Source organism: Gorilla gorilla, chromosome 18 (assembly GCF_029281585.2).
Source record: "Gorilla gorilla gorilla isolate KB3781 chromosome 18, NHGRI_mGorGor1-v2.1_pri, whole genome shotgun sequence".
NCBI classification, from domain to species: Eukaryota; Metazoa; Chordata; class Mammalia; order Primates; family Hominidae; genus Gorilla; species Gorilla gorilla.
In genome coordinates this window covers 32,231,903-32,256,619 of record NC_073242.2, presented here as the reverse complement: position 1 = coordinate 32,256,619, position 24,717 = coordinate 32,231,903, and the positions used below count along the sequence as shown (strand labels likewise).

The 24,717-nt window shown below is 47.8% G+C and overlaps 1 protein-coding gene across 1 annotated transcript; it reads right to left on the bottom strand.

The window, feature by feature from the left end:
* Nucleotides 1-1,260: 1,260 nt before the first annotated feature.
* LOC101151897 (group 10 secretory phospholipase A2) lies at nt 1,261-24,679 on the bottom strand. The gene is made up of 4 exons (XM_031002905.3): nt 23,065-24,679; nt 19,402-19,552; nt 17,081-17,187; nt 1,261-1,633 (listed from the first exon to the last, which is right to left on the bottom strand). Exons 1-4 carry the CDS (start codon nt 23,159-23,161, stop codon nt 1,491-1,493), a joined length of 498 nt encoding a protein of 165 aa, XP_030858765.2. The 5' UTR covers nt 23,162-24,679; the 3' UTR covers nt 1,261-1,490.
* Between the last annotated feature and the right edge of the window lie 38 nt (nt 24,680-24,717).

Sequence of the window (24,717 nt, the reverse complement as noted above, 5' to 3'; positions counted from 1 at the left end):
GAATAGGTTATGGGGAAGGGAGTGGTGAAGATTTGTTTACAAGCATCATCAAGCAACTAATGGAAACAGAAAATAGCTCCAATATCCAAAAACTGTCAATCTATAAAATGGTATCTAATACAGATATTTATTTATTTATTTATTTATTTATTTGCGTCAAGGTCCTGTTCTGTTGCCCAGACTGGAGTACAGTGATGTAATCATAGCTCACTGCGACTCTGAACTCCTAGGCACAAGTTATCTTCCCTCTTCGGCCTCCCGAGTAGCTGGGACTACAGGTGCATGCCACCATGCCTTACTAATTTTTTTTGTTTTATACAGATAGAGTCTTGCTCTGTTGCCCAGGCTGGTCTTGAACTCACGTCCTCATGTAGTCCTCCCTCCTTAGCCTCCCAAAGTATTGAGATTATAGGCATGAGCCACCTCATCCAACCCTAACACAGACATTTTAAATGAAGTTTCCAAATATTTTTTATGACATGGAGAAAAATTTATAAACATCATACAGTATAATCTGAACTACCCTTTTTTTTTTTTTTTTTTTTTTTTTTTGAGATAGAGTCTTGTTCTGTCGCCCAGGCTGGAGTACAGTGGCACAATCTCTGCTCACTGCAACCTCCACCTCCTGGGTTCAAGTGATTCTCCTGCCTCAGCCTCCTGAGTAGCTGGGATTACAGGCGTGTGCCACCACGCCTGGCTAATTTTTGTATTTTTAGTAGAGACGGGGTTTCACCATGTTGGTCAGGCTGGTCTCGAACTCCTGACCTTGTGATTCACGTGCCTTGGCCTCGCAAAGTGCTAGGATTACAAGCGTGAGCCACAGCACCCGGCCTTGAACTACATTTTTAAAACTATAGATCCTAACAGATTATTCTGAATTGTGGGAATTGGAGTGATTTTTCTTTCTGCTCTATATTTCTCTGCACTTTCATTTTTTTAAGAAGCAACAAGTATGTACCACTTTTGTAATCATTGTGCTGGGCTTACAGAAATGAGCCAACGCTGCAGGACAGCAAATACATTTTAAGGTGTAGTGGGATAAGGGAATACTCTTTCTTAAGCTAACAGCTACTGGACTTGAACTTCACTGGGTGGGTGTTGTATGGCCGTCTTATTGATTGCTGCAGCCTAGAACATAGAACATGGCCAGGCACACGGTAGGTGTTCGTTCACATTTGACTACCAGCCATCCAAGCAGGTTAGAAGACAGGTTATCTATTCATAAAGATGGAACCTCAAAAATGGAACCGACCCCAACACAGTGATAAACACAGTCATAGTTTTATAAAATAGGTGCAGGACTTTTGGCCTTTAATTGCAAACCACATGGGCTCCAGTCCTGAGTTCTGGGATTGGGAGAGAAAGCAAACACAAGGTTGTGGCTTTATCACTTGGCTTCGGTTCCCTTCTGCAAATAACTGAATGCTGTTGTTCATTACTGAGAGGACGGTTTATTTCCTTGTGCAAAAGAGCATTTCAAGTCAAGGTAGTCAGTCACACTTGGGCGAGTCCGGCTCACATAGGAACTGGGGGTAGAAGAGGTACTTTAAGTTGTACTCAGTTTGGGCTAAGCAGTTAGCAATCTCCTGGTCACACTTGCACAACAGTTCTTGGCATTTGTTCTCTGCCGGTCCTGGAAGAAGTGGGGAAACTGAGATTAGAGCAGGGACCTGGAGAGACTCAAGGGAAACCAGTAAAGCAAGAGGCAGGACGGGTCATAAATTACATTTCTGAGACACTTGACAGCCCACCACGTGATCTCCATCTGCAGGGCTCCCCAGGAAGCAGGTGATGTCAGCCCCATTTTACAGAAAAGGAAATTGAAAGTTTCAAATGGAGAGTCCAAAGTCTGCCATACTGCTCTTCTGCATCAATATTACACGATTTCTTTTTTCTTTTCTTTTCTTTCTTTTTTTTTTTTCCGAGATGGGGGCTTGCTCTGTCGCCCAGGCTGGAGTGCAGTGGTATGATCTCAGCTCACTGCAGCCTCCGCCTCCTGGGTTCAAGTGATTCTCCTGCCTCAGCCTCCCAAGTAGCTGGGACTAAAGGCACAGGCCACCACACCCAGCTGATTTTTTTTGTATTTTTAGTGGAGACGGGGTTTCGTCGTGTTGGCCGGGATGGTCTCGAACTCCTGACCTCAGGTGATCCACCTACCTCGGCCTCCGAAAGTGCTGGGATTACAGGCGTGAGCCACCATGCCTGGCCTGATATTACATGACTTCATTTGGGGATTCCTTTATTTAAAAATAATAGTAATTATTTATTTTTTGAGATAAGGTCTGTCTCTGTCACCCAGGCTGGAGTGTAGTGGCAAGGTTGTGGCTCACTGCAGCCTCCGCCTCCTGGACTCAAGCCATTCTCCCACCTCAGCCTCCCATGTGGCTGGGACTACAGGCCCACCACCATGCCCAGCTAATTTTTGTATTTTTAGTAGAGATGGGGTTTTGCCATATTGCCAGGCTGGTCTTGAACTCCTGAGCTCAAGTGATCCACCTGCCTCAGCCTCCCAAAGTACTGGGATTACAGGCACGAGCCACCACTCTCAGCCCATAATAATATTTTTTTAAAGAAACATACTTCTCCTCAATATACTAGGCATAGAAGGAACATACCTCAAAATAATAAAAGTGATAGATGACAAACCCATAGCCCACATCATACTGAATGGGGATGAGTTGAAAGCATTCATTCCCCCAAGAGCTGGAACAAGACAAGGATGCCCACTCTCACCACTTCTATTCAGCAAAGTACTGGAAGTCCTAGCCAGAGCAGTCAGGAAAGAGAAAGAAATAAAGGGCATCCAAATGGGAAAAGAGGAAATCAAACTACCTCTGCCAATGATACAATCATATACGTAGATAATCCTAGAGACTCCTCCAAAAGACTCCTAGATTTGACCAATGAATTCAATAAAGTCTCAGGTTACAAACCAGTAGCACTGCTATACATCAATAAGGACTAAGCTGAGAATGAAATCAAGAACTCAGTCCCTTTTATAATAGCTGAAAAAAAAAAAAGGAAAATAGCTACCCCAAACCTAGTAATATACTTAAGCAGGAAGGTGAAAGATCTCTACAAACAGAACTACAAAACACTGCCGAAAGAAATCATAGATGACACAAACAAATGGAAATACATCCCATGCTCATGGATTGGAAGAATCAATGTAATGAAAATGACCATACTACCCAAAGCAATCTACAGATTCAATGCAATTCCTATCAAAATACCAACATCATTTTTCACATAGTTAGAAGAAACAACCCTAAAATTTACATGGAACTAAAAAAGAGCCAAATAGGCTGGGCACAGTGGCTCACGCCTGTAATCCTAGCACTTTGCAAGGCCGAGGTGGGTGGAACACCTGAGGTCAGTTCGAGACCAGCCTGGCCAACATGGTAAAACCCCATTTCTACTAAAAATACAAAAATTAGCCAGGCATGATGGTGTGTGCCTATAAGCCCAGCTGATCGGGAGGCTAAGGCAGGAGAATCGCTTAAACCTGGGGGGCAGAGGTTGCAGTGAGCTGAGATCATGCCCCCTGCACTCCAGCCTGGGTGACAGAGAGACTCCATCTAAAAAAAAAAAGAAAAGAAAAAAGAAAAAATCTGTAGGCATCACTACCCAGCTTCAAATTATGCTACAAGGCTATAGTAACCAAAACAGCATGGTACTAATATAAAAGTAGATACATAGACCAACAGAACAGAATAGAAAACCCAGAAATAAAGCTAAACACGTACAACTAACTGATCTTCAACAAAGCACTCAAGGCCAGGCGTAGTGGCTCATGCCTGTAATCCCAGCACTTTGGGAGGCCAAGGCAAGCGGATCACCTGAGGTTCAGTGTTTGAGACCAGCCTGACCAACATGGAGAAACCTCGTCTCTACTAAAAATACAAAATTAGCTGGGCGTAGTGGTACATGCCTGTAATCCCAGCTACTTGGTAAGCTGAGGCAGAAGGATCGCTTGAACCCGGGAGGAGGAGGTTGCAGTGAACCGAGATTGCACCATTGCACTCCAGCCTGGGCAACAAGAGTGAAACTCCATCTCAAAAAAAAAAAAAAAAAACACTCAAAAACATAAATTGGGGAAATGACACCCTATTCAATAAATAGTACTGGGAAAACTGAATAGCTGCATGTAGAAGAATGAAACTGGATCCCTATCTCTCACCATCTACAAAACTCACCATATACATCAACTCAAGATGGATTAAAGACTTAAATCTAAGACCTGAAACCATAAGAATTCTAGAAGAAAACCTTGGAAAAACTCCCCTGGACATTGACCTAGGCAAGAATTTATGACTAAGACCCCAAAAGCAAATGCAACAAAAACAAAAATAAATAAATAGGACTTAATTAAACTAAAAAGCTTCTGCATAGCAAAAGAACTAATCATCAGAGTAAACAGACAACCCACAGAATGGGAGAAAATATTTGCAAACTACATATCTGACAAAGGACTAATATCCTGAATCTACAAAAAACTCAAATCAGCAAGAAGAAAAGAAAAAACCTCATCAAAAAGTGGGCACATGGCCAGGCACGATGGCTCACATCTGTAATCCCAGCACTTTGGGAGGCCAAGGTGGGCAGATCATGAGGTCAGGAGTTCGAGACCAGCCTGGCCAACATGGTGAAACCCCGTCTCTACTAAAAATACAAAAATTAGCCTAGTGTGGTGGCTCATGCCTGTAATCCCAGCTACTTGGGAGGCTGAGGCAGGAGAATCGTTTGAACCCAGGAGGCAGAGGTTGCAGGGAGCCGAGGTTATGCCACTGCGCTCCAGCCTAGGTGACAGAGCAAGACTCAAAAAAAAAAAAAAAAAAGTGGGCACATGACATGAATAGACATTTCTCAAAATATATATAAATGACCAGCAAATGAAAAAATGTTTAACATCACTCGTCATTGGGGAACTGCAAATTAAAACCACAATGAGATACTACCTTACCCCAGCCAGAATGGCCATTATTGAAAAGTCAAAATAGACATTGACCCGAATGTGATGAAAAAAGAATGCTTTTAGACTGCTGGTGCTAAGATCAGTTAGCACAACCTCCATGGAAAACAGTATGGAGATTTCTCAAAGAACGAAAAGTAAATCTACTATTCTTTCTAGCCATCCCACTACTAGGTATCTACCCAAAGGAAAATAAATCATTATATCAAAAAGACGTGCGCGCATTTGTTTATCACAGCACAGTCACAATTGCAAAGATATAGAACCAACCTAAGTGCCCATCAACCAATGAGCAGATAAAGAAAATGTGGTGGCTGGGTGCAGTGGCTCACGCCTATAATGCCAGCACTTTGGGAGGCCGAGGTGGGCGGATCACGAGGTCAGGAGTTCAAGACCAGCCTCACCAATATGGTGAAACCCCATCTCTACTAAAAATACAAAAATTAGCCAGGCGTGGTGGCGCATGCCTGTAGTCCCAGCTACTTGGGAGGCTGGGACAGGAGAATCACTTGAACCCAGGAGGTGGAGGTTGCAGGGGGCCAAGATCACGCCACTGCACTCCAACCTGGGTGACAGAACAAGACTCCTTCTCAAAAAAGAAGGAAAAGAAAATGTGGTTACATATACACCATGGAATACTACTTAGCCATAAAAAAGAACTAAATGTTTTCTGCAGCAACTTGGATGAAGCTGGATGAAGCAACTTGGATGAATTGATGTTGGTATTTTGATAGGGATTGCAAAGAAGTTACGTCACTTATTCTAACTGATGAAACTTAAGAATGGAAAACCAAATACTGTATGTTCTCACTTATAAGTGAGAGCTAAGCTATGGGGGGTACACAAAGGCATACAGAGTGGTATAATGGACACATTGGAGACTGAGGTGGGGAGGGATAAAAAGCTATGTATTGGGTACAATGTAGACTACTTGGGTGATGGGTGCAATAAAAGCTCAGATTTCACCACTATACCATTCATCCATGTAACCAAAAACCACTTGTACCCCTAAGGCTACTGAAATAAATAATAAGTAAAAAGTTTCAAAAGAATATTTCTGGAATGTTTTAATTTTTCATAACAAACATGTATTGGGTTTGAATCAGAAAAAGTATGCAAATGAATGGTTGAATGAATGGTGGGATAGATGGATCCCTCACCATGCACTCCTGCTTCTTGTTACCAGGGCAAAATTCTCACAACACAAAATGTATCATTTCAAAGTGTACAAGTCAGTGACATTTAGTACATTCACAATGCTGGGCATCTATCTAGTTCTAAAACTTTTCTCTTTTTTTTTTTTTTGAGACGGAGTTTCACTCTGTTGCCAGGCTGGAGCGCAGTGGCACGATCTCAGCTCACTGCAACCTCCGCCTCCTGGGTTCAAGCGATTCTCCTGCCTCAGCCTCCCGAGTAGCTGGGACTACAGGCGCACACCACCATGCCTAGTTAATTTTTGTGTTTTTAGTAGAGACCGGGTTTTACCATGTTGGCCAGGATGCTCTCAATCTCTTGACCTCGTGATCTGCCCGCCTTAGCCTCCTAAATTACAGGCGTGAGCCATTGCGCCTGGAGTTCTAAAACATTTTTATCACCCCAGAAGAAACCCCATTCCCCTCAAGCAGGCACTCCCCATGGATGGATGGATGGATGGATGGATGGATGGATGGATGGATGGATAGATGGATGGATGGATGGATGGATGATGGATGATGGACAATGGATGGCTGGATAGATGGATGGTGGGTGGATGGACGGAAGATGGGTGGATGGATGATGAATGGATGGAAATTGGATGGATGGGTGATGGATGCATAGATGGATGGATGGATGGATGGATGGATGGATAGATGGATGGATGATGGATGGATGGATAGATGGATGATAAGTGAATGGATAATGGATGAATAGATGGCGAGACAGATGAATGGATAAAAATAATATGTGCGAAAATTAGTCATAGAACCAGTCAGTGCAGGAACAAGCCTTCCTGCCTGTAAGCTTTCCATGGGCTGCTGCACAACAGAAACCCTCAGAGAAATATGATGTAGTGGGGAGGGGACTCTTGAGGAAGGAGCCACTGTAGCTTCCTGGCTATAGCCCCAGGGTGGCATACAGGGCTGGCTGAAGGCCGGCTGTCCAAGGACAGGAGAGTGGTCAGCTACAGGGCGACGGGGACAAATACCCCAGCCAGCTCCTCTTCCCCTCACACCCTCACCCATCCACTGGCAACTCCTGCAGTTCCATCCAGCCGGATTTGTCCAGAAGCCAGCCCCTTCCACCATCTTCACTGCCACCCCCTGCCCAAGCCACCTCTCTCCAAGACCACTGCAACAGCCTGATAGCCACATCCAGCTTCCACCCTTTCCCTCTCCTGGGTTTGTACCATATGGCAACCAGAGTGGTTTGGCTAAAATACATATCAAGGCTGAGTGTGGTGGCTCATGCCTGTAATCCCAACATTTTGGGAGGCCGAGGTAGCTGGGTCACCTGAGGTCAGAAATTTTGAGACCAGCCTGGCCAACATGGTGAAACTCCATCTCTACTAAAAGTACATAAATTAGCAGGGCATGGTGGCACATACCTGTGATTCCAGCTACTCAGGAGGCTGAGGTGGGAGGATCACTTGAGCCCAAAAGGCAGAGGTTGAAGTGAGCCGAGATCACACCACTGCACTCCAGCCTGGGTGACAGAGCAAGACTGCCTCAAAAAAAAAAAATGCAAATCAGGTCATGTCACTCCCCTGCTCAAAACCCTCCTTGGCTCCCCATCTCTCTCAGAGAAGAGCCTCCAATGCCCTAGGAATCTAGCCCCTATCACTCTCCGACATCATCCCCTACTTCTGTCACTCTGGGGGACTCTGCTCCAGCCTCACCGAACTCCTTGTGATCCTCAGACCACCCAGACACTTGTGCGTACCCCAGGGCCCTTGCACTGGCTGTTGCATCACCTCCACGTGGCTGTCTCCTCTATTCCTCAGGTCTCTGCTTCATTGGTGTCTCCGGGAGACTTTCTCTCACCCCAACCACTCTCAGTAACAGAGAAATCCTCACCATGCACTCCTGCTTTTTGTTATTGGGGCAAAATTCTCACAACCTAAAATTTACCATATTAAAGTGTACAGTCAGTAGCATTTAGTACCTTCACAATGCTGGGCACCTATCTAGTACTAAAACACTGTTATCACCCCAGGCTGAGCATGGTGGCTTAGGGCTGTAATCTCAACACTTTGGGAGGCTGAGTCGGAAGGATTGCTTGAGGTCAGGAGTTCAAGACCAACCTAGGCAGCATAGCAAGACACCATCTCTACAAAAAATACAGGCCGGGCGTGGTGGCTCATGCCTGTAATCTCAGCACTTTGGGAGGCCGAGGCGGGCAGTTCACAAGGTCAGGAGTTCAAGAACGGCATGGCCAACATAGAGAAAACCCATCTCTACTAAAAATACAAAAATTATCCAGGTGTGGTGGCACATGCCTGTAATCCCAGCTACTAGGGAGGCTGAGGCAGGAGAATCACTTGAACTCGGGAGGCGGAGGTTGCAGTGAGCCGAGATCATGCCATTGCACTCCAGCTTGGGCAACAAGAGCAAGACTCCACCTCAAAATAAAATAAAATAAAATAAAATAATAATAATAATAATACAAAAATTAGCTCAGCATGGTGGCATATGCCTGTAGTCCCAGCTACTTGAGAGGCTGAGGCAGGAGAATCCCTTAATCTCAGGATTTTGAGGCTGCAGTGAGTTGTGATCATGCCACTGCACCCAGCCTGGGTGACAGATTGAGATGGTCACCACAGAAGAAACCCAACTCTCTTTAAGCATTCGCTCCCCGTTCCCACTCTTCTGCATTCCCAGCAACCACTAGTCTACTTTCTATTTCTGTGGATTTGCCTATTCTGGACAATTCATATAAATGAAGTCATACGATATACGTGACCTCTTTTTTGTATTCCTAACATAGCAACAGAAAGCCTATATACATGACCTCTTATGTCTGGCTCTGTTCACTCGATGCTGTATTTCTTCTTTCTTTCTTTTTGCTTTTCTTTTTTCTTTTTTTGAAACAGAGTCTCACTCAGTCACCCAGGCTGGAGGGCAGTGGCATGATCTCCACTCATTGCAACCTCTCTGTCTTCCAGGTTCAAGCAATTCTCCTGCTTCAACCTCCCGAATAGCTGGGATTACAGGCACCTGCCACCACGACCGGCTAATTTCATATTTCTAGTAGAGACGGGGTTTCACCATGTTGGCGAGGCTGATCTCGAACTCCTGACCTCAAGTGATTCACCAGCCTAAGCCTCTCAAAGTGCTGGGATTACAGGCGTGAGACACTGTGCCCGGCCTTTTTTGTTGAGGCAGGGTCTCACTCTGTCACCCAGGCTGGAATGCAGTGGCATGATCACGGCTCACTGCAGCCTGGACCTCCTGAGCTCAAGTGATCCTCCCACCTCAGCCTCCCGAGTAGCTGGAACTACAGGCATGCGCTACTATGCCAGGGTCTCGCTATGTTGCCCAGGCTGGTCTCAAATTTCTGGGCTCAAGTGATACTTCTGTCTTGGCCTCCCAAAGTGTTGGGATTACAGGTGGGAGCCATCGTACTCAGCCCACCATATTTTCAAAGTTCATCCATGTTGTAGCAGGTACAGTAATTCACCTGCTTTATCTCTCAACACAGTAGTTACAAAGCACTTGGCGCACACACTACTTCCCTGTCTCCTCCTTTTTAACAATACCTCGTGGCTCTGCCTTGCCCAGAACCTAGCATGGAGCCCGGCAGAGTAGACTCACAGTAATATTTGTTGACAGACCATAGAAAAGCCTTAGAAAAGCCATTCATCCTCATGCCTGTAATCCCAGCACTTTGGGAGGCTGAGGTGGGCAGATCCCTTGAGGTCAGGAGTTCAAGACCAGCCTGGCCAACATGATGAAACCCCGTCTCTACTAAAAATACAAAAAAAATTAGCTGGGTATGGTGGTGCGCCTGTAGTCCCAGCTACTTGGGAGGCTGAGGCAGGAGAATGGCTTGAAGCGGGGAGGTGGAGGTTGCAGTGAGCTGAGATAGCACCACTGCACTCCAGCCTGGGCAACAGAGTGAGACTCTATCTCAAAGAAAAGAAAAGAAAAGAGAAAAGAAAAGAAAAGGGGGAGGGGGAGAGAGAGAGAGGAGGGGAGGGGAGGGAAAAGAAAAGCAAAGCCATATACAATCTCCAATGCTCACACAACCCCAGCAACTCTGGTCTGTTATTCCCATTTTACAGATGAGGAAAGTGAGGCTTACAAGAATTCGGTAACTCATCCAAGGTCACAGAACTGGGAAGGGGTGGACCAGGATTCCAGCCCAGGGTCTCCTGACCCAATGCCTCTGCTTGTCCTCTTACTTTTCTCCTTGAGCAACAAAGATTCCGCCAACAGCAAGACCTGGCCCCACTGCTCCATGACCTCAGGAACCCGATGGCATCATATTTTGAAGAAGAATAAAAATTTGAAAGGAAGAATAGCTCCCGAGGGTTAAGTTTAAAATTAAGGCCTGCTAGTAAATATTATTATAGGTTTAAATTTTTTTTAATGTATTTAAGTCAGGCCCATAAATGGAAAATGGGCCAAACCTGTAATTAAATAAACAACTATGTTCAGAATATCTCCAAACAGAATAAGATAATATTTTTAGTCCAAAATGCATAATAGATATTTTAGTTCCTTTCATTTGGTTCAGAGAAGACAGTTCTGTAAACAGGCACAGACTCTACCAACAGACACACCAATATTTTATAAATATCATTTCCACCTGGGTAGGAGCAAGCAGAATATGCAAGTTGAAGGGAGAAAGGAAAGATTTTCAACAGATTTCCCACTGAAGCCTCATTTCACCTCCTCATCACCCACACCAGAAGGGGGCAGTTTTGGGAATAAGTCACTTACTCTCCCTGAGCCTCAGTTTCCCCTTTATTTTTGTCTTTTGTAGAGATGGGGTCTCTCTATGCTGCCAGGGTGGTCTCGAACTCCTGGGCTCAAGCTATCCTCCTGCCTTGGCCTCTCAAAGTGCTGGGATTATAGGTATGAGCTACCATGCCCAGCCAGTTTCCCCAACTCTAAATGAGAGGGTTGGATGAGATGATACCTGGGGCATGTTCAGGCCTAAAAATTGATTATATCATCATATTAATTCAGCTTTGCTCTTATGCCAAGTTCTAATCCGTAGTAAGAATATATAGCTGAAGATCTAAAAACATACTTCAAGTAGGCCGGGCGCGGTGGCTCGTGCCTGTAATCCCAAAACTTTGGGAGGCCGAGGCGGATGGATCAGGAGTTCAAGACCAGCCTGGCCAACATGGTGAAACACTGTCTCTACTAAAAATACAAAAAAATTAGCCGGGCATGGTGGTGTGCACCTCTAGTCCCAGCTACTCAGAAGACTGAGGCATGAGAATCACTTGAACCTGGGAGGCAGTGAGTTGCAGTGAGTTGAGATCACTCCACTGTACTCCTGCCTGGGCTACAGAGTAAGACTCTGTCTCAAAAAATAAATAAAAATAAAAACATACTTCTAATAATGCTTACAATAGCCTCTTTGCCACCAGAGCAGACCAAGTCAGCAGAACCTGGAGTTTTAATCAAGAGTTGGAACAGATCTTTGATTCTCTCCAGGAGTTAGCAGGGGTCAGAGAGAAGTTCAGATAAAGATAGGAGGAGGAGATAGAAGAAAAATTCCCATCCAATCTGTTTCTCAGCTGGGCATGGTGGCTCATACCTGTAATCCCAGCACTTTGGGAGGCCGAGGTGGGCAGATCACCTGAGGTTAGGAGTTTGAGACCAGCCAGGCCAACATGGTGAAACCGCATCTCTACTAAAAATACAAAAATCAGCTGGGTGTGGTGGCAGGGGCCTGTAATCCCAGCTACTTGGGAGGCTGAGGCAAGATAATCACTTCAACCCAGGAGGCAGAGTTTGCAGTGGGCAGAGATCATGCCACTGCACTTCAGCCTGCGCGACAGAGCAAGACTCCATCTCAAAACAAAAACAAAATCTGTTTCTCATCTTACAAATCTTTTCTCATCTTCACAACACCTATCTTACAGGTAAGGAAGCTGAGGTTAAGAGAAGTCAAGTTATTAGCTCAAAGTGATGAAACCCTCCTCCATCTAGAGCCAAGTGATTTTCTTTTTCTTTTTTTTTTTTTTTTTTTTTTGAGATGGAGTCTTGCTCTGTTGCCCAGGCTGGAGTGCAGTGGTGCAATCTCCGCTCACTGCAATCTCCACCTCCCAGGTTCAAGCAATTTTCCTGCCTCAGCCTCCTGAGTAGCTGGGACTACATGAGCACGCTGCCACACCCGGCTAATTTTTTTTTGTATCTTAGTAGAGATGGGGTTTCACCGTGCTGCCCTGGCTGGTCTCGAACTCCTGAGTTCAGGCAATCCATCCGCCTCAGCCTCCCAAAGTGCTAGGATTACAGGTGTGAGCCACCACTCCCGGCCGTGATTTTCAGCAAAGGTAGCAGGATGATTCAATGGGGAAGAGTCTCTTCAACCAAGAGGGCTGAGATAACTGGATAACAACATGCAAAAGAATAAAGTTCAACCCCTTACCTCACTCCGTAGACAAAAATTAACTCAAAATGGATCAATGACCTAAATATTAGAGTTAAATATGATAAACCTATTAGAAGAAAACTTAAGGGTAAATATTTATAACTTTGGATTTGGCAGTGGATTCTAAGGACACCAAAAACACGAGCAACAAAAGACAACAGATTAATTGAACTTCATCAAACTTAAACAGTTTTGTGCAAAGACACTATCAAGGAAGTGAAAAGACAACTTACATAATGGGAGAAAATATTTGCAAATCACATATCTGGTAAGAGTCAGTATCCACAGTATATAAAGAACTCTTAACTGGGCATGGTGATTCATGCCTGTAATCCCAGCACTTTCAGAGGCAGAGAGGCAGAAGGATTGCTTGAAGCCAAGATTTTGAGACCAGCCTGGGCAACTTATCTCTACAAAAAGTTTAAAAATGGCGGGGCGTGGTGGCTGGCGACTGTAATCCCAGCACTTTGGGAGGCCAAGGCAGATGGATCATGAGGTCAGGAGTTCGAGACAGCCTGGCCAACATGGTGAAACCCCGTCTCTACTAAAAAATATATAAAAATTAGCCGGGCGTGGTGGTGCATGCCTGAGACAGGAGAATCGCTTGAGTTCAGGAGGCGGAGGCTGAAGTGAGCCGAGATCACGCCATTGCACTCCAGCCTGGACAAAAAGAGTGAGACTCCATCTCAAAAAAAAAAAAAAAGGCTAAAAATTAGCTGGGCACTTTGCCAGGCACAGTGGCTCATGCCTGTAATCCCAGCACTTTGGAGGCCAAGGTGGGTGGATTGCTTGAGGTCAGGAATTTGAGACCAGCCTGACCAACAGGGTGAAACCCAGTCTCTACTAAACATACAAAAATTAGCTGGGCGTGGTGGCGGGCACCTGTAATCCCAGCTACTCAGGAGGCTGAGGCAGGAGAATCGCTAAAACCTGGGAGGCAGAGGTTGTAGTGAGCCGCGATCGTGCCACTGCACTCCAGCCTGGGCGACAAAGTGAGACTTTGTCTCAAAAAAATTAGCCCAGCATCGTGCCACACACCTATAGTCTCAGCTACTCAGGAGGCTGAGCCAAGAGGATAGTTTGAGCCCAGGAGTTTGAGGCTGCAGTGAGCCATGATCATGCCACTGTACTCCAAGCTGGGTGACAGAGCAAGACCCTGTCTCAACAAAAGAAGTAAAACAGGATTACCGTATGACCCAGCAATTCCACTCCTAGGTATATACTCCAAAATATTGAAACCAGGTACTCAAATAAGTATTTGTTCATGAATGTTCATAGCAGCACTATTCACATAAGCCAAAAGGTGGAAACAACCCAAATGCCCATCATTGAATGAATGGATAAACGAAATGTGATCTATCCATGCAGTGGATATTATTCAGCCATAAAATGAATGACGTACTGACACATGCTATTAATACAACATGAACAGGATGGGTGTGGTGGCTCACGCCTGTAATCGCAGCACTTTGGGAGGCTGAGGCAGGTGGATCACTTGAGGTCAGGAGTTCAAGACCAGCCTGGCCAACATGGTAAAACTCCATCTCTGCTAAAAATACCAAAATTACCCAGGCATGGTGGTGCACGTCTGTAATCCCAGCTACTCAGGAAGCTGAGGCAGGAGAATCGCTTGAACCCGGGAGGCGGAGGTTGCAGTAAGCCGAGATGGCACCACTGCACTCCAGCCTGGGCGACAGAGTGAGATTTCGTGTCAAAAAAAAAAAAAGAAAGAAAGAAAATGAGCAAACCTCAAAAACATTATACTAAGTGAAGAAGCCAGGAACATAGTGTATGATTCTATTTATATGAAATATCTAGACAGGGTAAATCCAGAGATAGAAAACTGGTAACCTGGTAAGTTTACCAGGTGTTGGTGGTAGGGAGGAATGGGAACGGATTGCTTAAGGGGAAAGGGATTTTTCGAGGCGGAGTGATGAAAAAGTTTAGGTGGTGGTTGGATGACATTGTGAATATACTAAGTATCACTGAATTATACACTTTAACATAGTTAATTTTATGTTATGTCTATTTTCTTTTTGTTGTTGTTGTTTTTGAGACAGAGTCCCACTCTGTCGCCCAGGCTGGAGTGCGATGGTGCAGTCTCGGCTCACTGCAACCTCCACCTCCTGGATTCAAGCAATTCTCCTGCCTCAGCCTTCTTAGTAGCTGGGATTAAAAGCACCCACCTGTATTTTAGTAGAGACGTGGTTTCACCATGTTGGCCAGGCTGGTCTGGAACTCCTGACCTCGTGATCCGCCCACGTCAGCCTCCCAAAGTGTTGGGATTACTGGTGTGAGCCACCACGCCCAGCCTCTTTTTTTCTTTACTCTTTTTTTTTTTTTTTTTTTGAGACAGGATCTCACTCTGTTGCCCAGGCTGAAGTGCAGTGGTGCAATCTTGGCTCACTACAGCCTCAGCCTCCCTGGGCTCAGGTGATCCTCCTACCTCAGCCTTCCAAGTAGCTGAGACTGCAGGTGCACACCACCACACCATGCTAGTTTTCGTATTATTTGTAGAGATAGGGTTTCACCATGTTGCCCAGGCTGGTCTTGAATTCCTAGGCTCAAGCCATCTGCCCGTCTTGAGATTACAGGAGTGAGCCACAGCGCCGAGCCTGTTATGTCTATTTTCAAGTAACAGAAAATAGAAAAAAAGGGATGGAACTAGTGGTCTGGATCATGACTAGCTCTTCAGATAACTTTGAGTCTCGCTGCCGAAACTCAAGCCTTATCTGCATTCTCCCTGTACCATTACTCACTTCCTAGTTGTTTTCATTGTTTTAGCTTTCTTATTTATTTGAAGGGAAACTATAAATGGAAAATGCCATACATCAGAATGGAATCTATTTCTTTTTGTTTTTGTTTGAGATAGAGTCTCACTCTGTTGCCCAGGCTGGAGTACAGTGGTGCGATCTCGGCTCACTGCAACCTGTGCCTCCTGGATTCAAGTGATTCTCCTGCGTCAGACTCTCGAGTAGCTGGGATTACAAGCATGCACCAACATACCAGGGTAATTTTGTATTTTTAGTAGAGACGGGGTTTCACCATTGAGGCTGCTCTCAAACTCCTGGCCTCAAGTGATCCACCTGCCTTGGCCTCCCAAAGTGCTGGAACTGTAGGCGTGAGCCACAGCACCCGGCCCAAAATGGAATCTTAAAAATAAATACCACGGCCAGATGCAGTGGTTCACACCTGTAATTCCAGCACTTTGAGAGGCTGAGGCGGGTGGATCACTTGAGGTCAGGAGTACAAGACCAGCCTGACCAACATGGCAAAACCTCATCTCTACTAAAAATACAAAAATATTAGCCAGGTGTAGTGGCGGGCACCTGTAATCTCAGCTACTCAGGAGGCTGAGGCAGGAGAATCACTTGAACCCAAGAGGTGGAGGTTGCAGTAAGCCAAGAACATGCCTTTGCACTCCAGCCTGGGCAACAGGAGTAAAACTCTGTCTCAAAAAAAACAAACAAACAAAAAAAATCAAAAAACAAACAAACAAAAAAACCCACACTCCAAAAACAAACAAACAAATAAATAAATAATATAAAAATAAAATAAATACTACAGTCCTTATGTTATTGCTTTGTTTCAAAATCTGGTAGGATTGCCTGAGGGACCTGAGATTTTTAATTGCAGGGTTTTTTTTATGTATCTTTGGAAGTGGTTGGTTAGGTAAATTTTTTCTTTTTTTTTTTTTTTTTTGAGACTGGGTTTTGCCCTCTTACACAGGCTGGAGTGCTGTGACTCGATCACAGCTCACTGCAGCCTCAACCTCCTGGGCTTCAAGCGATCCTCCCACCTCAGCCTCCCAAGTAGCTGGGATCACAGATGTGTGCCACCACGCCTGGCCAATGTTAAAAAAATCCTTTAACTTTTTTGTAGAGATGCACTCCTGGCCTCAAGCGATCCTCCTTCTGGTCCCCACCCCAAGCCCCTTTCTGATAAACATTTACACTGTTTATTATCTGATGCCATTTCTATCTTCTTCCTTGTCATCCAGACATCAAATAATTAGGTTTCTTCATGGTTTTCTTTTTCAAGTCCTCATTGTTAAAGATCACTCACATTAGGGCCAGACACCATGCCTTACGCCTGTAATCTCAGCACTTTGGGAGGCCGAGGCGGGCAGAGCACTTGAGGTGGGGAGTTTGAGACCAGCCCGGCCAACTTGGTGAAACCCCACCTCTACTGAAAAAAATACAAAAATTAGCTGGGCGTGATGGTGCATGCCTGTAGTCCCAGCCACTTGGGAGGCTAAGGCATGAGAATCGCTTGAACCCAGGAGGCAGAGGTTGTAGTGAGCCAAGATCACATCAGCACACTCTAGCCTAGGTGACAGAGTGAGACTCTGACTCAAAAAATAAATAAAATAAATATCACTTACATTAGATATACCCAAGGGGTGGTCTATAGAGACTTGGAAGCAGTGGTTATTGCAACAGGGGCACGGAAGTCATCTGGCTATGCCAGGATGCCCAGGGGATACTCGGGGTGGGTGGCATGGTGCTGCTGGGGACACACCGCACAAGACGCTCTGATTGACGCACTGCCAGGAGTAGCGCTCTGTCTTGGGGCTGCAGCCGGCCTCCTCAGCTCGAGTGTAACAACAGTCGTGGCCATGGCAGCACCTGCGAATGTCACATGGGCAGGACAGCAGGTGGGTGAAGCTCTCTCCTGGCCCTCCTCTCTTGCCAGGACCATGGGTGACTGAAGACCCCCAGGGAGGCACAGCATCCTCTTATCTAAGTTTTTTTTTTTTTTTTTTTTTTAAGAGACAGGGTCTTTCTCTGCCGCCCAGGCTGGAGTGCAGTGGCACAATCATAGCTCACTGCAGCCTTGAACTCCTGGGCTCAAGTGATCCTCCCACTTCAGTGTCCCAAGTAGCTGAGACTACAGGCACACGCCAGCATGCCCGGCTGGTTTTTTAATTTGTATTTCCTTTAAGACAGCGTATCTCTCTGTTGCTCAGGCTGGAGTGCAATGGCTCAATCAGCTCACTTTAGCCTTGAACTCCCAGGCTCAAGTGATACTGCCACCTCAACCTCCCAAGTATGCTACTACAGGAACACAAACTCCTTTTTTAAATTTTTTGTGGATATGGGGTCTCACTATGTTGCCTAGGCTGGTCTCGAACTCCCAGGCTCAAGCAGTCCTCCTACCTCAGCCTCCCCAAATGCTGGGATTACAGGTGGGAGCTACTGTACACCTGGCCTTATCTAAGCTGTTTCCCTGAAAATCCCCGACTTGGGTAATGATTCCATTGGCCCCACCATGCCCTGTCCTGCCTTCCTGGCTGTGCCCAAGCTTGGTCCCTGCCTGCCTGCCTGCCTCACTCTCTGGGTCTCGAGCTCCTGTGACACATGACTCCTCTCTCTTCCTGGAGTGATCCAAGCCCTGCCACTTCCTGACTTTGCCCACACTGTACCCTCTGCCTGGGGCAACTTCATGTCTGCCCATTGACCCTCAGGCCTCAGCCCAGGCACAAGCCCCTGCCTCCGGAGGTCATCCAGGCCTCACCAGGCTACACCCTCTCGTAAAATTGGATTCTCTCCCTTCAGGGCAGGTTTATAATGAAATCCTCCTCAGAGGCCAGGTGCGGTGACACCCATCTGTAATCCCAGCACTTTGGGAGGCTGAGGTGGGAGGATCACTTGAGGCCAGGGGATCGAGACCAGCCTGGGCAACATAAGAGAGACTCTTGTCTCTACAACAAATTTAAAAATTAGCTCACCAGGCCAGGCTCAGTGGCTCATGCCTGTAATCCCAACTCAGGCTGGAGTGCAATGGCACGATCTTGGCTCACTGCAACCTCCACCTCCTGGGTTCAAGTGATTCTCCTGCCTCAGCCTCCCGAGTATCTGGGATTACAGGCATGCGCCACCATGCTTGGCTAATTTTGTAGTTTTAGTAGAGACAGGGTTTCGCCATGTTGGCCAGGCTGGTCTGGAACTCCTGACCTCGTGATCCACCTGCCTCGGCCTCCCAAAGTACTGGGATTACAGGCGTGAGCCACCACACCTGGACACGTTACTGAATATTTCTGTGCCTTGGTTTCTTCATCTGTGAAATGGGATTGTTGTGAGAACGCAAAGGGATTCCCACGGCAGTTCCTAGTGCATAGTCTGGCTTCCTTTGTGTGTGTGTGTGTGTGTGTGTGTGTGTGTGTGTGTGTGTGTGTTTAATATAGAGACAGGGTCTCACTATGTTGCCTAGGCTGGTTTCAAACTCCTGGTCTCCAGTGATCTTCCTGCTTCGACCCAAAGTGGTGGGATTACAGGTGTGAATCACCACACCTGGTCACTTTATATTTTTATTATTTTTTTCTTTTGAGACAGGGTCTCGCACTGTCACCCAGGTTGGAATGCAATGGTGCAATCTCAACTCACTGCAAACTCCACCTCCTGGGTTGAAGCAATTCTCCTGCCTCGGTCTCCTGAGTAGCTGGGATTACAGACGCCTGCCACCACACACAGCTAATTTTTGCATTTTTAGTAGAGATGGGGTTTCGCCATATTGGCCAGGCTGGTCTTGAACTCCTGACCTCAAGTGATCTGCCCGCCTCGGCCTTCCAAAGTGCTGGGATTACAGGAGTGAGCCACCGCTCCTAGCGAAGTTTTTAAGGCAACGTCATCAGCTCAAGGCCAGGGTAAGGAGCAGCTGGTACCAAGATCTGGCTTCACTGGCCATGTTATCCAAGAGGCCTCTGCCTGCCTGCAAAGTGGTACTGCACACTGGGATCTCCCTGGACCAAACCCCAGCTTCAGTTTTGGGTACTTCCTCATAAGCCTTGACTACCCCAGAGTGTGAGGGATTTTGTGGCCTGGTCCCAGGCATGCACTCACCAGTCAATGGCATCGCGGGGCTGGCCATGGCCTCCCAAGCCACAAAAGCAACCATATTTCATATAGGCGATGGGGGTTCGGGGACCAACACAACCCACAGTTCCTGCCAGTTCCAGGATCCCACGCCGGTGCACACGTAATGTCCTGGAGTCTGGGGGGTAAACAAAGGTGACAGGCTGCAGGTCAGGGCTTCCCAGACCCCTGGGAAGGGCATGAGCCTGAGAAGAGCCTAGGTGTTACAGCCTGGCTGTCTGGGTTTGAATCCTACTTCCTAGCTGTGTGACCTTGGACAAATTCCTAACCTCTCTGGGCCTTGGTTTCCTCATCTGTGAAATGGGGGATAAGCTGACTTCAACTCATATGAATGAAATGAGATAATGAGTATTAAGCCCCTGGTGCATGAAAAGGCTATTATAATCCGGCTGGGCTCAGTGGCTCACACCTGTAATCCCAACATTTTGGGAGGCCCAGGCGGGCAGATCACCTGAGGTCAGCAGTTCAAGATCAGCCTGGCCAACATGGTGAAACCCCATCTGTAGTAAAAATACAAAAATTAGCCGAGCCTAGTGGTGCACACTGGTAATCCCAGCTACTAGGGAGGCTGAGGAAGGAGAGTCACTTGAATCTGAGAGGCGAAGATTGCAGTGAGCCAAGATTTTGCCACTGCATTCCAACCTGGACGACAGAGCAAGAGTCTCAAAAAAAGAAAAAGAAAAAAAGGATAACTATTATAATCAAGGTCCTCAAGGTAGCCAAGAAGGGAAAAAAGAGTCGTGCATGAAACGTTTGTCCACTTCCCTGTGTTGGGCACTGGGCATCACGGATGCGCCTACAGGTGTCTGTCACCAAGGTGGGCTCCTCTGTGGCAGCTCCCGGGCCCTGGCACTGCCCTGTGCTCATGACTTCCCCTCCAGACTCAGACTCAGGGCCCTTGGTATCTCCTCTTATTTTCACTGCCAGACAGGAAGGCCCCTTGGCCTGAGCCCAGCCATTTTTCTAGATCCTGGCACAGCTTGGACATGTAATGGTACCCAATGTATGTGACTGGAACCCCTGCATTGGACATGTAGGAAACGAGGCCAGCCGGGAAAGGTAACCGCACATTCCCACAGCCAGCAGGAACCCGAGCAGAGGCTTCAACCCAGGCTTCTGACTTGCAAACCAGTGCTCCTTCCTCCTTACACAGTGACAACAGGGGAAGGTGGCCTTCCGGGTTGCCAGAGCCGAGTGGTACCAGCAATAGAGTGGAAACTCACACACAGGCTTCCCTGCTTCCTGGGTTAGGGTTAGGGTTTATACAGCTCTGGGAGGTTGATGCATTGTGTTTGATCATCTTTTTTTTTTTTTTTTTTGAGACACAGTCTCATTCTTGTTGCCCAGGCTGCAGCACAGTGGTGTAATCTTGCTCACAGCAACCTCTGCCTCCCAGGTTCAAGCAATTCTCCTGCCTTAGCCTCCCGAGTAGCTGGGATCACAGGCGTGCGACACCACACCCAGCTAATTTTTGTATTTTTAGTAGAAAGGGGTTTCACCATCTTGGCCAGGCTGGTCTCGAACTCCTGACCTCATATGATCCACCTGGTTTGGCCTCCCAAAGTGCTGGGATTATAGGCGTGAGCCACTGTGCTCATCCTGATCATCTTGTCTCTCTTTTTTTTTTTTTAGAGACAGGGTCTCACTTTGTCACCCACACTGGAGTGCAGTGGCACCATCAGTTCACTGCAGCCTCCAAATCCTGGGCTCAAGCAATCCTCCTGCCTCAGCCTCCAGACATACGGGCATGCACCACCATGCCCAGCTAATTTTTAAATTTTTAGTAGATATGCGGTCTCACTATGTTGCCCAGGCTGTTCACAAACTCCTGGCCTCAAGTGATTCTCCTGCCTTGGCCTCCGAAGGCGCTGGGATTCCAGGCATGAGCCACCATGCCCAGTCTCATTTCTGTTTTATCTAGAACAGTTTTCATCACACTGACTTTTTCGAGAAGTCCAGGCCAGATTGAAATTCCATTTTGTCTTTTTATCAGTGGAAAAAGTAGCATATTTATGTTGGAGGACAAAGATGAATCAAAGAGGAAGAAAATGTAAAACGCATTTGGGGCCGGGCGCGGTGGCTCATGCCTGTAATCCCAGCACTTTGGGAGTCCGAGGCGGGCAGATCACCTGAAGTGAGCAGTTCCAGACCAGCCTGACCAACATGGAGAAAGCTGTTTCTACGAAAAATACATAATTAGCCGGGCATGGTGGTGCACGCCTGTAATCCCAGCTACTTGGGAGGCTGAGGCAGGAGAATCACTTGAACCCGGGAGGTGGAGGTTGCAGTGAGCCGAGATCGTGCCACTGCACTCCAGCCTGGGCAACAGTGAGACTCTGTCTCAAAAAAAAAAAAAAAAAAAAAGAGCTGAGCTCTGATATAAGCTCCCCTGGCACACAGTGAGCTTCCAGAAATGGTCCCTCGACCTCTAAATCCACCAAGACCCAGGGAACACGCCCACTCTGAGCACCCTGACAATGTCCCAGTCCCAACACAGTACCCTGAAGCTGTCCCCAAAGGTTCCCCTGCCACCGTCCCTGACCACTCTCTGGTATCTCAGAGCCCTAGCAACAGCCCTATAGAGGGAGGGTTCTAGGCATGGGGCAGGCATGAGCACTGTGCTTATAACCAAGCAAAACACTCCCTCTGTGCCAACATAGGTGGGGCAGGTCACGCTGGGGTCTGTTTGCCCTGTCTGCCCGCTGCAGCCTCCTCGGGGAGGGCCAGGGTTGTCTGTGCATCCTGTGAGCCCCAGGGTCTATGTGCACATATGTGTGTCTGTGCCTTTCTCTCTCTCTCTGTGTGTGTGTGTGTGTGTGTGTGTGTGTGTGTGTGTGTGTGTGTGTGTACACGGTGCATCTGAATTGTCCTGAGTGCTGTCTCGGGTATCCTTGAGCTGTGTGTGCGTGTGTCCCCCTAGCGGTATCTCAGTATTTTTCCCTGTGGGAGCTGCACACCTGAGGGCCAGGTGAGTCTGGGGCTGGTCCTGTGCCTGCGCATCTGTGTGCTGGCGGTGTCTGCATAGTACTCTGCGGGTACATGTATCTGTGCACCCCAGAAATGGGCAGTCACCCAGGAGACCTCTCTACAGTGACCCCAAAGGATGGATACTGGGATAGGGACAGTATGTTCTATTTTTTGTTTTTTTTGTTTGTTTGTTTTGTTTGTTTGTTTGTTTGTTTGGTCACAGGGGTTTGTTGTACAGGGGCACAATATATTCTTCTCCCACCCCCAAGCCGGCCCTTTCTGCCCCTGCTCCTCCCACCCTCTGGTGTCTCACATCTCAGGGACAGGTGGAATGAAGGATAAGTTCGCGGACCCCAGATCAGGACAACCGGGAGGCTTCCAGGCTGCCGGAGAGGGTCACAGCCGGTTAGGGGAGGGAGCCAGGAGAGGACTCTGCGCCCCTGGGGAAGGACTGGGCTAGTTCTGGGTCCCTGGGAGGAGTGAGTGGGGGGCCCTGCAGAAGGCTGGGGCGCATCGTGTGGGTGAGCATTAGAAGAGCGAGCTGGGGGCTCTAGGGCAACTAGGAACTTGGAGAGGGATGGGAGGCAGGGCTGCTGGGTCCCTAGGAAGGGCTGGAGGAATCCCGGAACGCCTGAGTTCCGGGAAAGCCCCTTCCTCACTCACCCTCGCCGGACCCGGGGCCAGGTCGAAGCAGCAGCAGCAGCAGCGACGGCAGTAGCAGGAGCAGCATGATTGGCAGGCACACAGGTAGCGGCCCCATCGGAGGGTGGCAGAGGTGGGACGGTGCTGCAGGGCCACCGGAGGCACCAAGGCCGGCGGACACACACCCCGGCTGTCACGCCCCGGCTCCGCCCCCGACCTCACCTTCCCTCGCGGCCCAAGCAGAGCGAGCTAGGGGCGGGCACTTGGGGCGGCGCAAAGGCGTCCTGATCTCTGTATCTTGGTCACTGAAGGGGCTCGAGAGGCCGCGGGGCACTGGGGACAGGACCGGGAGTCAGGACCAGGGAAGTCTCCTCGGAATAAGGGAGGAAAAGGCGCTCTTTTGATGTTATTATTCCCCCAGCCCCTCCCCCGCTCACCTGGGCGCCCAAAGGGGACAGAAGACTTGGAGGAGGGGTAGTCCTGAATTTGCTTTAACATTTTATTTTATTTGGCCGGGCGCGGTGACTCACGCCTGTAATCCCAGCACTTTGGAAGGCCGAGGCTGGCGGATCACCTGAGGTCAGGAGTTCAAAACCAGCCTGGCCAACATGGTGAGGCTGTGTCTACTAAAAACACAAAAATTAGCAGGGCGTGGTGGTGCGGACCTATAATCCCAGCTACTTGGGAGGCTGAGGCACAGGAATCGCTTGAACACGGAAGGCAGAAGTTGCAGCGAGCCAAGATCACACCACTGCACTCCAGCCTGGGTGAGAGCCAGACTCTGTCTCTTTCTCGCTCTCTCTGTCTCTCTCTCTGTCAGTCTGGAGAGAGTTGATTGTCCCTGGTCAGTCTCTCTAGTCGAGAGAGAGAGAGACACTGAGGCTGGGCACAGGGCTCACGCCTGTAATCCCAGCACTTTGGGACACTGAGGCGGGTGGATCACCTGAGGTCAGGAGTTGGAGACCAGCCTGGCCAACATGATGAAACCCCGTCTGTACTAAAAATACAAAAAATTCCCCGGGTATGGTGTTGAGCGCCTATAATCCCAACTACTCAGGAGCCCGAGGCAGGAGAATCGCTTGAACCCGGGAGGCAGACGTTGCAGTGAGCGAAGATCGCACCACTGCACTCCAGCCTGGGCAACAAGAGCAAAACTCCATCACACACAAACACACACACACACACACACAAAATTAACCAGGCATGGTGGCACGTGCCTGTAGTCTCAGCGGCTCGGGAGGCTGATGTACAAGAATCGCTTGAATCTGGGAGGCAAAGGTTGCAGTGAACCAAGATTGCACCACTGCACTCCAGCCTGGGTGCCAGAGTAAGACACTATCACAAGGCCGGGCACGGTGACTGATGCCTGTAATCCCAGCGCTTTGGGAGGCCGAGGTAGGCGGATCACCTGAGGTCAGGAGTTCGAGACCAGCCTGGCCAACATGGTGAAACCCTGTCTCCACTAAAAATACAAAAAAATTAGCCGGGCATGGTGGTGGACGCCTGTAATCCCAGCTACTCTGGAGGCTGAGTCAGGAGAATTACTTGAACCCAGGAGGCGGAGGTTGCAGTGAGCCAAGATCGCGCTATTCCACTCCAACCTGAGCAACAAGACCGAGACTATGTCTCAAAAAAAAAAAAAAAAAAAAAGACTCTGTCTCAAAAAAAAAAAAA

Bases quoted from the DNA above. Each gene is read 5' to 3' on its own strand.
- LOC101151897 (XM_031002905.3), bottom strand. From the start codon at position 23,161: ATGGGGCCGCTACCTGTGTGCCTGCCAATCATGCTGCTCCTGCTACTG. The intron at 19,553-23,064 runs GTGAGTGAGGAA...TTTACCCCCCAG, and splicing joins TGGCCCCGGGTCCGGCGAGG to ACTCCAGGACATTACGTGTG. The intron at 1,634-17,080 runs GTGTGTCCCCAG...CACTTCTTCCAG, and splicing joins CAATCAGAGCGTCTTGTGCG to GACCGGCAGAGAACAAATGC.